We start from the raw sequence: 15,000 nt of genomic DNA on the forward strand, positions 1-15,000 counted from the left end.
GTTGGCGGTGTTGGCGGTGTTGGCGGCGTTGGCGGCGCTCCGGTGTGTGTTGGTGTGTGTTGGTGTGTGTTGGTGTGTGTTGGTGTGTGTTGGTGTGTGTTGGCGGCGCCGGACGTTTCTTCAAAGTGTCTTTCGCTGTCAGCGCCGTGATGCATCTCTGGGATCTGCAGCGCCGCGTGGTTCCACGTGCGGCCGCACACCATTTGTTTTGTGTATAGTACATTTACACAAGAGCTGGACTTTGGTTCTTCAGTGTTATGCAACTTTATACTTGTGAATTATGTTGTAAATGTTGCATTGATCTCACAAATAATGTATTTATAATGTATTAATTTATGTTTACTGCTACGCGGGGAGTTCAACGTACCGAGGAGAAGTATCTCCAACTATATTTGTAATGAACTTTTATGTGTTCCCCTTGACTCACAGCTGTGAGAGTAAAGAACACGAGGAGTGAACACTTCTAGTGCGCAGACGAGGAAAACAAGTCCTTTATCTCTCAGTTTACGAGCCTCCATTGTGTCGCTACGTTTAACAGGACGTCGTTGGATTCATTCAAATACATAAAAACAGGAATAATAACCTCTCACGAGACATTTACAGTAAACACTGATGTCACGAACGTATCATCAGGCTTTGTTATTAACTGGTAATACCTATCTGTGCGTGTGTGTGTGTGTGTGTGTGTGTGTGTGTGTGTGTGTGTGTGTGTGTGTGTGTGTGTGTGGATGCTGGTGGACAGCGAGGCGGGCCATTGATAAATTGATCAAAGTGAAATTGTGGAGTAGTGAGACATGCTCTAAATCCCTCCCCCATCACTACACACACACACACACACACACACACACACACACACACACACACACACACACACACACACACACACACACACACACACACACACACACACACACACACACACACACACACACACGCGGCGCTGGCATCAATTATTGTGGATTGCGGGGTTGACAGAGTGTAAACCAGGTGCCAGCCCTCAATCCAATTAAAGAGATTTAATTGGAGAAAATAAATGGAGTGTGTCCACAAAGTGCTGGCCTACCTACATTTAGTAGAAACCCCCCCACCACCTTTTTGAAAAGTAAGGTTTTGTTTATGAAAGAACGATTGGATCTAATAACGCCTCAAGGCTGTTGCTTTTTTCCCAGCCTGCCTTGCTCCACAGGTCAGTAATGCAAACAATCCAATTCCTCCCGTCTGAGAGCTGCACGCTGGCATGTAGAAATGGGATTATTATCTCAAATGGGGCCCGGCAGGTGTTTCCATGACACGGTGTAATTTTAGGATTGTGTTTTCGCCCGGCGCAGCCTTTAAATTCCCAGAGATGCTTTTAACAGCAACATCTGACAAACGGGCCTTTTTACGGCCGACGCCATAAAAGAAAGAGAAGAAACGCTGACGCATGTTGGGAAGGAGGAGAGGGCAAACAGTTAGCGACATTTAAACCCTGAAGTCAGTTAGCGACATTTAAACCCTGAAGTCTGTTAGCGACATTTAAACCCTGAAGTCAGTTAGCGACATTTAAACCCTGAAGTCAGTTAGCGACATTTAAACCCTGAAGTCTGTTAGCGACATTTAAACCCTGAAGTCAAACAGTTAGCGACATTTAAACCCTGAAGTCTGTTAGCGACATTTAAACCCTGAAGTCTGTTAGCGACATTTAAACCCTGAAGTCAAACAGTTAGCGACATTTAAACCCTGAAGTCAGTTAGCGACATTTAAACCCTGAAGTCAGTTAGCGACATTTAAACCCTGAAGTCTGTTAGCGACATTTAAACCCTGAAGTCAAACAGTTAGCGACATTTAAACCCTGAAGTCTGTTAGCGACATTTAAACCCTGAAGTCTGTTAGCGACATTTAAACCCTGAAGTCAAACAGTTAGCAACATTTAAACCCTGAAGTCTGTTAGCGACATTTAAACCCTGAAGTCAAGCAGTTAGCGACATTTAAACCCTGAAGTCAAACAGTTAGCGACATTTAAACCCTGAAGTCAAACAGTTAGCGACATTTAAACCCTGAAGTCTGTTAGCGACATTTAAACCCTGAAGTCTGTTAGCGACATTTAAACCCTGAAGTCAAACAGTTAGCAACATTTAAACCCTGAAGTCTGTTAGCGACATTTAAACCTTCAAGTCAAACAGTTAGCAACATTTAAACCCTGAAGTCAGTTAGCAACATTTAAACCCTGAAGTCAAGCAGTTAGCGACATTTAAACCCTGAAGTCAAACAGTTAGCAACATTTAAACCCTGAAGTCAAACAGTTAGCGACATTTAAACCCTGAAATCAGTTAGCGACATTTAAACCCTTAAGTCAGTTAGCGACATTTAAACCCTAAAGTCAAGCAGTTAGCGACATTTAAACCCTGAAGTCAGTTAGCGACATTTAAACCCTGAAGTCTGTTAGCGACATTTAAACCCTTAAGTCAGTTAGCGACATTTAAACCCTAAAGTCAAGCAGTTAGCGACATTTAAACCCTGAAGTCAGTTAGCGACATTTAAACCCTGAAGTCAAACAGTTAGCGACATTTAAACCCTGAAGTCAAACAGTTAGCGACATTTAAACCCTGAAGTCTGTTAGCGACATTTAAACCCTGAAGTCTGTTAGCGACATTTAAACCCTGAAGTCAAACAGTTAGCAACATTTAAACCCTGAAGTCTGTTAGCGACATTTAAACCTTGAAGTCAAACAGTTAGCAACATTTAAACCCTGAAGTCAGTTAGCAACATTTAAACCCTGAAGTCAAGCAGTTAGCGACATTTAAACCCTGAAGTCAAACAGTTAGCGACATTTAAACCCTGAAGTCAAACAGTTAGCAACATTTAAACCCTGAAGTCAAACAGTTAGCGACATTTAAACCCTGAAGTCAAACAGTTAGCAACATTTAAACCCTGAAGTCAAACAGTTAGCGACATTTAAACCCTGAAGTCAGTTAGCGACATTTAAACCCTTAAGTCAGTTAGCGACATTTAAACCCTAAAGTCAAGCAGTTAGCGACATTTAAACCCTGAAGTCAGTTAGCGACATTTAAACCCTGAAGTCAAACAGTTAGCGACATTTAAACCCTTAAGTCAGTTAGCGACATTTAAACCCTGAAGTCAAGCAGTTAGCGACATTTAAACCCTCAAGTCAAGCAGTTAGCGACATTTAAACCCTGAAGTCAGTTAGCGACATTTAAACCCTGAAGTCAAGCAGTTAGCGACATTTAAACCCTGAAGTCAAACAGTTAGCGACATTTAAACCCTTAAGTCAGTTAGCGACATTTAAACCCTGAAGTCAAGCAGTTAGCGACATTTAAACCCTGAAGTCAAGCAGTTAGCGACATTTAAACCCTGAAGTCAAGCAGTTAGCGACACTTTCACACGTCGTCGTGGTTCTCAACCCCTAAACAGGTCTACAAGTTTTCCTGAACTGACTTCCCAGTCCCGGTGGTCCCGGTGGTCCCGGTGGTCCCGTCCCGGTGGTCCCGGTGGTCCCGGTGGTCCCGGCTTCTCCACACCTCGCTCTCTCCTCTCCAAAATGTATCCCCACGGGATGAGAAGAGTTTGGCTCTTCCTCGTCACCAATCCCCCCCCAACACACTCCTCGCGAGGGACAGACATGCATAATTCAGGATTGTTATCCGTCTGCTGCTAACCTCCCCCCCCCCCTCACACACACACACACACACACACACACACAGTCAGACTGCACATCAATGATTCACCAGACAGACCCCCCCCCTCTCCGTTGAGGGAATCATATGGAGCCGACAGGGACTCCACGAGCATGCAACTTCCTATAATTGGAGTGAGTGAAAAAAACAAAAGCGTGTGTGTGTGTGTGTGTGTGTGTGTGTGTTGGGTGCTGTGTGTGTGTGTGTGTGTGTGTGTGTGTGTGTGTGTGTGTGTTGGGTGCTGTGTCAGGGATCTGGGAGAGCAGCATAGGTGTTCAAACAGCCATTCAGCGGTGTCAACCGGCAGACGGGCGACCCACTCGTTAGCCACCGGGAGGAGAGCTTCAGAGTCTTCTTCATCTCCGGGAGGAAGAAGACAGATTTTAAAGATTTTAAACCGCCTGCAACGCAGCAGCGAGAGGACTGGAGACAGTTAAAGTATATATATATATATATATATATATATAAATAAAACAGAATAAAATCGCTCCCAGCTTCCATCTCTGTTTCCCCCCAGGTCGCCCCCCTGCCTCTTCATCCTCTTCATCCTCACCTTCTTCTTCTTCTTCTTCTTCTTCTTCTTCTTCTTCTTCTTCTTCTTCTTCTTCTTCTTCTTCTTCTCTTCTCTCTCCTCTCAAACATCACAGGAACAAATCAGCAGACAAGCGATCGTACAAGTTTTCTCAAGCTCTCAAGAATTACCGCCATTTCATCACGGATAATCACAGTTAATAACCCTTCTCATTAAGGAGACGAGAATCACGGGTCATTAATATTGTTAATATCTTCTCCCTCTCCTTCTCTTCTCCCTCTCTCTCTCTGCGTGCCAGAGGGAGTGGAAACAAAAGGATGACTGAAAAAGAGCTTAGCGCGACAGTGATTAACCGATAGGGCTAGATGGACTGTGATGAATCAAAGTTATCTCTCAAATCTTAATAACTGGAATTAGCCCCCTGATTAGATGAGCTCTGGCTCCAGCGGGGGGTAGTCGGCATTTTTCACTTCAAAGAATCCCGAGCATGTAAACCTGGAGCCGCTCCTTCCTCTGCAGAGGAGGGAAACACTGGAGTAACTCAGGAGGTCAGCAGAGAGGCAGCGGTGACATCAACAACAGCGTTACACCTGTTCTCTCTGGGTTTGGTGGCTGTCGCCTTATCTCCTCCTCCTCCTCCTCCTCCTCCTCTTCCCGCCGTTTATCTCTCCTCTCGGTTCCCCTCATCCCCGACATGCCCGCGGTCCGGTGGGAGGCGTCAGCGTCTCCGTGACAGGGTCATAATGAGAGTGGCACTCTCTTTCATTTGCATATGTTTGCCGTTGTCACAGCGGTCAAGGAATGTCACGCCGAGCTCCCTGCATGCTTAAGTAATGGCGTTCTGTCCCCACGAGGAACCCGTATCATAACCCCGGCGCGCTGCAACAAAAGGACTATATTAACATGACAATCAGCTGGTTCTAAAACAAATGTTTTTGCACATTTCTCTCCACGGCCCCTGCAGAGTTTCCTCACGCTCATCATGCAGTCAGGAGAGCAGCGTGGACGCCGCCGCCGAATTGATTTAGGGATTTATATACGAACGCCGCGCGGCGCGGTTAGCAGGCCTCACCGCATCCCGGGTCTTCATCTGAGTGATCAATAGCAATCTCACAGCAAGACGCTCACTTTGGGAGTTTCTTCTTTATAGAATATGTGTCAATATCACTTTGTTGGGACAACTTTGGAAGAACAAGGGAGGAGGGAGATGAGAAAGTTCTGACGGGGTCAAAGCAGCACGCCGTCTGTTCTCTAATGAATGAGTGTAAACACCAAACTGGATGCGTCCCGCTAGTAAATCCGGATTCTGACACCCAGTCTGGAGTAATTAGTCCCAGATGTAAATATCTGTTATGCAACAAAAGAGGCAACAGCACTGAAACAGACAATTATCTCCTCTTATGGCGTTGGCAAAATGCTCCGAGTCTAACCATGTGTAACTGATGGCTTTTTCTCGGGGCCTCCAGGCTTATTTGGATGTGTTGTTGCGTCTGTATTCCTTCATTTATTTATTTATCTGCGTGTTTTCTTTTATTTATTTTTATTCTCGCACCACGCGACCCGAGCCCGGCCGGAGCGGCCGAGACCGACGGGTTCATTACACGTCACCGGAGTTCAGAGCGATCCTCCGTCTGCTCCGTTTATTAAGTGGCGCTCCGGCGTCTCGGAGGTATAGTAACACTCGCAGCCGCCTGCACGTGCACGTGCACGCGTACGTGCGTGCAAGCGAGCGCCGCCGCCGCAAACGTAATGAAGAAATCAGCAAGGGAGCCGGGAAAATGAACTCTCTTTTCTAATACCTTCGTCCGAGGCCGCCGAGCAAATAAGTGCTCCCAATAACGAGGAAAAATCACGTTAAGAGGGGATGGAACATATGTGAAAGCGATTACGCCTCAGGGGAGGAAGAAGAAGAAGAAGAAGAAGAAGAAGAAGAAGAAGAAGAAGAAGAAGAAGAAGAAGAAGAAGAAGAAGAAGGGAAAACATGCTCCAAACCTAAATTGAGTCGGACGTGGAGGCGAAGACACCCGAGTGTTTCTTTCCACGAATTGATTTTTTCTCTCACACAAATGAGGTGGAAAAATGGGGAGAAGGTTGTTGTTTTTTTCGAGGGGGAGGAAATATGAGAACAATAACCTGCTCCCCTATATGAAATCATAAACCGACGGTGGTGGAGGGAGGAGGTGTGAGGGTGGGGGTCTGCATCAAATTGGGCTTCTCCTCCTCATCTCCACCTCTCTCTCCAGACCCGGTGCTGTAATTGGTTGGTGGGGTGTGTTGCCTCATCACGAGGAGCTCGGCTGAAGGTGTTTAGTCGTCTTCGTCGTTGTGTTGTTGTTGTTTACCTCGTTCCCTCTCACCTGGGGTTCGCTGTGTGGCGTGCGGTTGTAATTAACGCACGCCGGCCGCCGCTGGTGAGCGTTCACGGGGAGAGACGGCGAGCAGAATCACGCCCTAATTAGAACGGGCCAACCAGACGGCCTTTATTTACGCGCCTTCGAAAACAAAATGAACGCCGGTTGCCCGCGGAAATCATCTCTGTCTCTCTCTCTCTCTCTCTCTCGCCCGCCCGTCTGCTTGCAGCGGCATAATTAACTCGGCTTTCATGCAGCTGGCTGCAAAAAAAAAAAAAACGCCCCCAAAAAACCTCCACTCCAGTGTTTCGTTGGCGTTGCATCAACCGTCTCCTCCTCCCCGTGAAGCGGCGCCCCGGCTCTCGCTGTGACATCCCGGCGGGGGATCCATCGTCGCCGCCGCTGTCGAGGGTCATTAAAAAGCCGACGCGACGTTGTTCTGGAGAGGGCCGCGCAGCTTAGGATTCACTCAGAGGAGCGGCGTCTGTAATCTGACAAAGCGAGGAGGCTCGTGTCCATTTTGAGACGCCGGCCTTTCTGCAAAGTCAACATTGGACGGTTCGAGCCGTTTGGAATTATGCGAAGACGTAAATCTGCTCGAACGGCTCGGCGTATAGAACCAGGCGGGGAGACCGTCGGTAGCGACCGATGCAAAGCAGGAAGAGGGGAATAAAATGAGCCGCGGCCATAAAGCTGCCCCATAACATCACGGCGGCGAGCGCCCGAGATTGATCAGCCGCGCTCCCATTTGAGTGATTTCCCTCCGGATTCAATGCAACGCAATTAGTCGCTCCGCTGTATTTCGCCTGCGCGCTGCTCCCTGACCCTCTAAGTCAGCGCAGCACTCTGCCGATATGAGTTCCTGCTAACGGCTCGCCGTTCTGCACGCCGCCCCGCCCGGGCGCCGCTAAAGAGGATCACGGGCGGCTGGCGAGCGGCCAAGACGTACTTGCTGAGGCGGAGTATCGCCTCGACCGAGTGGATCAGTCAGTCTCTCTGGGAGCAATGCATGCTGGGAGTTTCTCTCAGTGGGCATCGCCACCTCCCCGACCCCGTTGGCTCCTGATGCTGACTGGAAAAACAAAAAAACAAAAAAAAGGACTCCAAAAGTGATCTCCTTAAGTAAAGGGTGTCCAATCCAATTTTGCACCAGGAGAGTGCTTAAGATTAGAGATAGTGTTTTTTTTTATTTTATTTTTTTATTGTGCTCTTCAGTAATAGGAGTAGAAAGAGGGATGGAGAGAAGGAGAGAAGGAGAGGAAGGGAGATCGATAAAGAGCTGCTCTCTCTCTGGTTTGCCTTTACTCTCCGTCGCCGTCTCCGTAGAGACGAGCTTTAGGCGCCATTGAAGCGGCGCCAAGGGACCGGCTCGCCGACAGGCTCACCAACCGGATCACCAACAGGCTCACCAACCGGATCACCAACAGGCTCACCGACCGGATCACCAACAGGCTCACCAACCGGATCACCAACCGGTTTACCAACCGGATCACCAACAGGCTCACCGACCGGATCACCAACAGGCTCACCAACCGGATCACCAACAGGCTCACCAACCGGATCACCAACAGGATCACCAGCAACCGGCTGCAGGTAGAGAAAACAACAACAGCGAACCCGGACCGGTTTGCCGTAGATTATCTTGTCGGCTCCGGCGTAAAAAAGGAAGAAGAAGCAAAGGGCGCGTGGTCGCTCTGGGACGAACACAACTCTTGCATTGCACTGTTTTCTTCTTCCTCCTCCTCTCTCAGTTCACATCCAGTGGAATAACCCGTTTGTCACCGACATCAGAGGAGAGGAAGATCACACGAGAGCAGCGTTACTTTGTGTTTCACTAATGAGGCCTCTGCTCCCCGCCTCCTCGCTGCCTTGTGAACCAGCAGCAGCGATGGAGTAGTTTTCTTTCCCCTCCGACTCTGAGCTCCGGGCTTTCATCCTGTTTGTGTGTCACTCGGCTTCGTCTCGGTCCTCTCGCTCTCTGACACAGATACCGTGGCCCGAGCGAGAGGGAACACTCGGAGGCAGATGACGATTTAACAAGTTCACTCGAACGCACCGCGAGTGCAGAGCGGCGGCGTGAGGAGTCCGGCGAGGAGGAAAGACAACCACATCACAGACCCCTCCCTGAACCAGGGAACGGTCAAATAAATAGCTGATATCGAGCAAAACAAGGAGCCGAAAGCAGAAGCTCTCTGACAACTTGCTCATCAAAAATATATCAGACAGAATAAAGCGCGTTTAGATCCATGACTGGTCCACAGAAAAGCAGCTCAGCTGATCAAGGCCGCGGTCCGAGTCGGCGTTGTGTTCATGCACACTGGAGCATTGAGTGTATCTGGGCCATGACACCAGCGTGGAACAAAAGAACCCGGTTCTGCAGCGCTGTGCATAAATGAGTCCACCGTTATGTTTCACTGTTTGCATCAGTGCGCGTGTCCCTTTCCTTGCGGTCTCTGCGGGCTCACTGGACCCTGCTGGTCTCGCATCCAGTGAATAAAAAGAGAACGACTCCACAGACGATCGTTCTGCTATCGGGGGGGAACTCACTGACGACGGCAAAAGAAAGATAACGGGAGGAAGGGGAGGAGTCTCATGATACCCAACTTGTTGTGGGATATCTACGAATTACGGGGCGTTATTTTTCTTGGTTTAGCGACAAGTGATGGAGTGAGGAGGGCAACACATATATTCATCATGTTCGCCTCCATTCAAGCATCAGAGATCGACAGATGCAGATGTATTGATCGACTAGCATTGCATCCTGTAAGTAGCCCCCTGCTGGTGGGGACGTGCTGCTGCAGGTACCGCGACTTAGTTCAGTTTGATTGATACGTCTCAGAGCATGAAGGCTTATCTGAAGGCAAGATGCTGCACAGCTGTTTATAAGATAATATTATGTAAGAGGCTTTTGCAATCCACTGTGACGATCCCTTTTGTTTGTTCCCCCCAGCAATGTGTGCTTGCATGTGTTTCATTGGCGCTAATGCCGGATGCTCGTCTACATCTTTACACTCGGATCGATGCGGCGCTCCACTTCATGTGAGCTTCGGTCTCACAGATCTAAGTGAGCGGACGCATTCGATTGGAAGCCGAAGCGCTGCAGGACGACCCCGCGTCGAGTTGCCCGAGGCCTCTGCAGACCCCGGAGACCTTTCCTCCTAATGAGGAGGCCTCAGGGGCCACGGGACCCCGGATCAGATCAGAATAACCCAGCTAGCGTAATGAGATCTCTCTGAAAGCAGGTCTGTCGATGCCTACATGATGTTTTCCCCTTTTCATAAACACACATCAGGACTAGTGGGAGGGGTCTCACACTGGACGAGCTAGAAGACTAAAAGACATAAGCGGAGCTTTGATGCACCTTAATGACACGGCCAGCCTTTGATGTGGAGCTTCCCGCCCGCTGATCTTTCCCGTCTCCGCCGGACCGCTGAGCTCCGGGTCTGAAAAGACGGACGCGGGAAGCGGTGGTGCTTTTCAGCCGTCGTAGCAGGAGGTGCGCGTCTTTTTATATTCTCCTTTTTTTTTCTTCAAAATGGGGGCGCTTAGAAGTTGAAGATTGCCGAACGCGGAGAGAGCTTCCTTGAATTAGGAAGCCCTGCAATGCGAGAGCAGCGTTATATAACGCCATGACTGGAGGGAAAGGGAAAGTAGAGCACAGGGGTAGAGATTAAAAAAAATAAGTTTCTGCATAAAAAGAGAAGGGGCTGGTGGGGGAGGGCATGAAAGGGAAAAGGGAGGGGGGGTTGAGGGGGGTGGAATACAGTATAATGAAAAAGAGAAGGAGGATTAGATCAGGCAGGATCAGGGTCCAGGATCAGGGTCCAGCCTTGAGGCCCCCTCGCCTCTTCCTGTTCTTTTCTCATCTAGATAATGGAACATTTTCCTAATTGGCAGAGTTTAGGCCGAGGTTTGTTTGCCAACACGTCAGAGTAGAATTATTTCCTCTACATTTACAGCCTCGTTGCTCTCATTAAAACCCGCAGCCTCCTCCTTCCCAGATAGAGCGCTCTGAGGAAGTCTGCAGAAAAGAGGCCAAACGCCACGGCAGCGAGGAACGAGGAAGAGAAAAACGGAGAATATAACACATTTATCTCCTATCTCGCCATCCCCCAGCCAGCGTGTAAAGGAAGAGACAGAAACTTCTCTATCTGTTTACTGTTATTGTTTTTCTCCAATCATAAACCCCTCACTTCTGGCTGCAACCGGGCGCCTTCTCCTCCCTCTCCGTTATCGAAAGAGTTATGCATTGAGCTCGCATGATCTGTATCTTTAAATTTGATTGAGGGAATTTGCAGGGGGTGTTATTGGATTCCGGTGTTATTGTCTCACCTTTTTCCCCTCTGTGTTTTTAATGTTGGGATGGATACCCGCTCCGGCAGCTCTGATCTCGCCGCTCTGCTCATTAGTCTGGATTCGCCGGGCGCCAGTAGTGCTTTCTCAACAATAAGACACGCACTTCTGTAGTCCGGCTATTACCCAGTTTAACAACGTGCACCCGCCAGAAAAGTCCATTATTTCTGCGGCTCATCATCTCGAGCATCCGCACGAGACAAAGGGTCCGTGGAGCGGCTTTGGTGCTGAAAGGACCATCTATCACTTAAAAGTCAGAGCCTAAGGAACAAGCTGCAGCAACGGCAGCGCGTGGACTTGTGGGAGTCGTACGCAGAAGACGAGGGCTTTGGTTCCAGGCTCGTTGGGCCGGTCTGAACCCTGAGCTTCGTCTGGCAGAGCAAAACAAGATATGCTGTGTTGTGCTGAGCGTTCGTGTAGAAATGGGCAAATGTTTTTTTCGTTTCGAGAGCTGCTATTTCTACGCAGGCAATCGGCTGTCAAAGTAATTTTTTCCACTTCGACTCCATCTCCTGAATCTCCTTCAGTTCCTCTCAAATTACTTGATAAGCGTCATCCCCTTTCCCTCTTTCGACTTCTGCAGAAGTCCAAATCAGTCCTTTCCCCACTCAGGTCTCCATGTTGTTTACCAGTGCTGGAGACGGTTGTTTTGGGTCCAGACCAGAGAAGCATCCCTTCAACGGGCTAAACGTCGCCTTAAGACACCAACCAGCCTCCAATGAGAGTTTTTTTGCACTTGACATTTAATCCTCCATCATTCTCGGTCGCGTCCTTCTCGTTCTCTGCGTTCCTGTTTCTTGTGTTCCATTACGGGGAAACCGTTCTGCTCGTTTCAGACATTTAACGTTGCCAAGGCTTCTTGTACTTACTATTAAAACCTGAGGTGCATTTGAGATTTCAAAGAGCTGCCAAAAAAAAGCACATCAGACAAGCATCCTCGTTCTGGCGCCCGTTAAGAACAATTCCACGCAGCACCGCGAGCTCAAAGTGAGACACAGGTTAATGTTTAAGGTCTCGGCGAGGGAGCAGCTGCTGCTTTTAACAGACCTGTCATCGGAATCAAAGGCCCTAATCAAAATTTTATCAATTAATTGATCTTTCCTCTTACGCTTTGCCACGAGTGCAATTGAGATTCCCCGTCTGCCGCTTGCCCTCGCCGCCAGCGAGCCGCGCTCTACAACATAAGCTGTGTTCATTAGCGCTGATCAAGGAACGCCGGGATGTGAGCCCAGATGCGATGTGACGGCTGTTTTCCCGCCCGATCCCGACGTGGTCGGTTTTCAGGACGACTTCAAACAATGCACGTGGACTTTTGTTGGGGAAAAACGTATTTCCTCTAAATATAAGATGTTTCGTGGGCTGTGACTCCGGGGTGAACTTTCCCTTACGCGGCGTTCCGGTTGGGAGTCGAGTGATCTGCTGTGTCCGTGTGACTGAAGACACAACACATCGCTGTTGTTCTGAGGGCTGAGAACATATCTATGGGATGACGGGAGGAAGGTTCACGATGGGGGCGAGACGTCACGAGAGCCTCTGTGATTGTGTTATTTTCCCTAGAACACTAGAACCCTAGAACACTAACCTAGAACCCGAGAACATTAACATCTTTAACCCTAGAATACTAACCTAGAACCCTAGAACACTAACATCTTTAACCCTAGAACACTAACATCTTTAACCCTAGAACACTAACATCTTTAACCCTAGAACACTAACATCTTTAACTCTAGAACATTAACGTCTTTAACCCTAGAACACTAACATCTTTAACCCTAGAACATTAACATCTTTAACCCTAGAACACTAACATATTTAACCCTAGAACACTAACATATTTAACCCTAGAACACTAACGTCTTTAACCCTAGAACACTAATGTCTTTAACCCTAGAACACTAATGTCTTTAACCCTAGAACACTAACATCTTTAACCCTAGAACACTAATGTCTTTAACCCTAGAACACTAACATCTTTAACCCTAGAACACTAATGTCTTTAACCCTAGAACACTAACATCTTTAACCCTAGAATACTAACGTCTTTAACCCTAGAACACTAACATCTTTAACCCTAGAACACTAATGTCTTTAACCCTAGAACACTAATGTCTTTAACCCTAGAACACTAACATCTTTAACCCTAGAACACTATTTTCTTTAACCCTAGAACACTAACATCTTTAACCCTAGAACACTAATGTCTTTAACCCTAGAACACTAACATCTTTAACCCTAGAACACTAACATCTTTAACCCTAGAACACTAATGTCTTTAACCCTAGAACACTAACATCTTTAACCCTAGAACACTGACGTTGGGTGATTTTCATGGGTCCTTGTAACTGACGAAGGTGGGCGTGTCATATTGAAGGTGGGCGTGTCTTATTGAATGTGGGCGTGTCATACGGGAGGTGGGCGTGTCTCCTTGTTTTTTCAACCTTCAGGTGTTTGGGTGATTTTCACCCAATGTTAGTGATAGTGGGTAAAAAAAATTTGGATGTGTTTTAACATTGAAGGAGACTTTTCCTTCACAGTACAAGACTCACATGTCCCAGGAACATGTGGACCAAAGAACAAGTTCATAGCTCCTTTATTTATATTTTTAATCATGTTTTACTGACGATTCCCTAATTTTTCACCCGATTTTGAGTCTTTTTCCAGGGACACCCCTTGATACCTGTTTATCGTTTCATGAGAAGTTCTATATGTAAAATAAAGGAAGAGTACTTCAACTTGCCTTGTATTGTTGTATTTTAATATATTTTGATGAGAAGTATATTTTATCAGGTACTTTGTATCGGGTGAAATATATCCGACCGTAGTGATGGTCTTACTGTTGTAACACCTTGTATCTCTGGCTCTGCTCCTTCTTTGCAAAGAATAAATGAACGACTGTGATGCCTCCGTTCTCACGCTCTCTGCCTCCATGTTTCCCCTGCAGGGTAACCAAGAGGCCGCTAACCCCCCGGAAGCGATGGCCCAGCCCTACACCCCGGCCCAGTACCCCCCTCCCCCACAGAACGGCATCCCCGCGGAGTTTGCGGCGCCGCACCCGCTCCCGACACCGGACTACAGCGGGCAGAGCCGGGTGCCCGAGCACGCCATGGCCCTGTACACGCCCACACAGACGCACGGCGAGCCGGCCGGCACCGACAGCAGCACGCCCGCCATCACCGCCGCCACGACCGCACCGGTCAGTGTCCTTCATCATCTGCAAACACTGTTCTCAACACGCTGTCAGCAAGTAAAATATACTATTATCACTACTTTACCTTCTTCCTTTTGTTTGTTCTTTCCTAATGTTGATGATGCGTAGAGCGATAGTCAGATGTTTCTGTGTGTCTTGTTCGCAACATCAATTTTTAAAGAAATTGGTGAATTGTGATGCGTGACATTTTCACCGTTAAAGCTGCAGTTGGTAACTTCAACAGAAATAACTTTATGAAAGTAAAACTCTATCCAGGAGGTGTGGCCTCGAGTCACATGACTTGCAATCAAGTCAGACTCGAGTCACAATGTGATGACTTCTCACTCGACTTGACGCCAATGACTTCAACAGGTCTTGACCCTTTTGACTTGAGAAGACGTGACACCTTTCTCCGGTTCTGGGTCTTGACTCTTGACTTGGTCTTGACTTGGGACTTAACTTGACTCTTGACTTGGGTGTTGACTTGGATCTTTACTTGGGTCTTGACTTGGATCTTTACTTGGGACTTGACTTGGATCTTTACTTGGGACTTGACTTGGGACTTAATTTGAGACTTGAGTTGGCTCTTGACTTGGGTCTTGACTTGGGACTTGACTTGGATCTTTACTTGGATCTTGACTTGGGACTTGATTTGAGACTTGAGTTGGCTCTTGACTTGGGTCTTGACTTGAGACTTGACTTGGGATTTGACTTGAGACTTGACTTGGGTCTTGACTTGGGACTTGACTTGGGTCTACTCTTGGGTCTTGATTTGAGACTTGAGTTGGCTCTTGACTTGGGACTTGACTTGGGACTTGACTTGGATCTTGACTTGGGTCTACTTTTGGGTCTTGATTTGAGACTTGAGTTGGCTCTTGACTTAGGTCTACACTTAGGTCTTGA

At 47.8% G+C, this 15,000-nt stretch overlaps 1 protein-coding gene across 2 annotated transcripts in view; it reads left to right on the forward strand.

The window, feature by feature from the left end:
* Positions 1-15,000, forward strand: part of LOC306749767 (RNA binding protein fox-1 homolog 3-like) — a gene marked incomplete at both ends in the record, with an annotated part of 92,706 nt that overhangs the window by 34,976 nt on the left and 42,730 nt on the right. The window contains one exon of one of the 2 annotated variants that reach the window (XM_079233094.1): positions 13,852-14,107. In XM_079233094.1, coding sequence (XP_079089220.1) covers positions 13,852-14,107 — 256 coding nt within the window. Of the gene's footprint in view, positions 1-13,851; positions 14,108-15,000 lie in introns of those variants that run through there. The other variant, XM_079233093.1, reaches the window with a different exon arrangement.

The sequence above is a fragment of the Taurulus bubalis genome (assembly GCF_910589615.1).
Source record: "Taurulus bubalis genome assembly, chromosome: 17".
In the NCBI taxonomy this organism is placed as follows: domain Eukaryota; kingdom Metazoa; phylum Chordata; class Actinopteri; order Perciformes; family Cottidae; genus Taurulus; species Taurulus bubalis.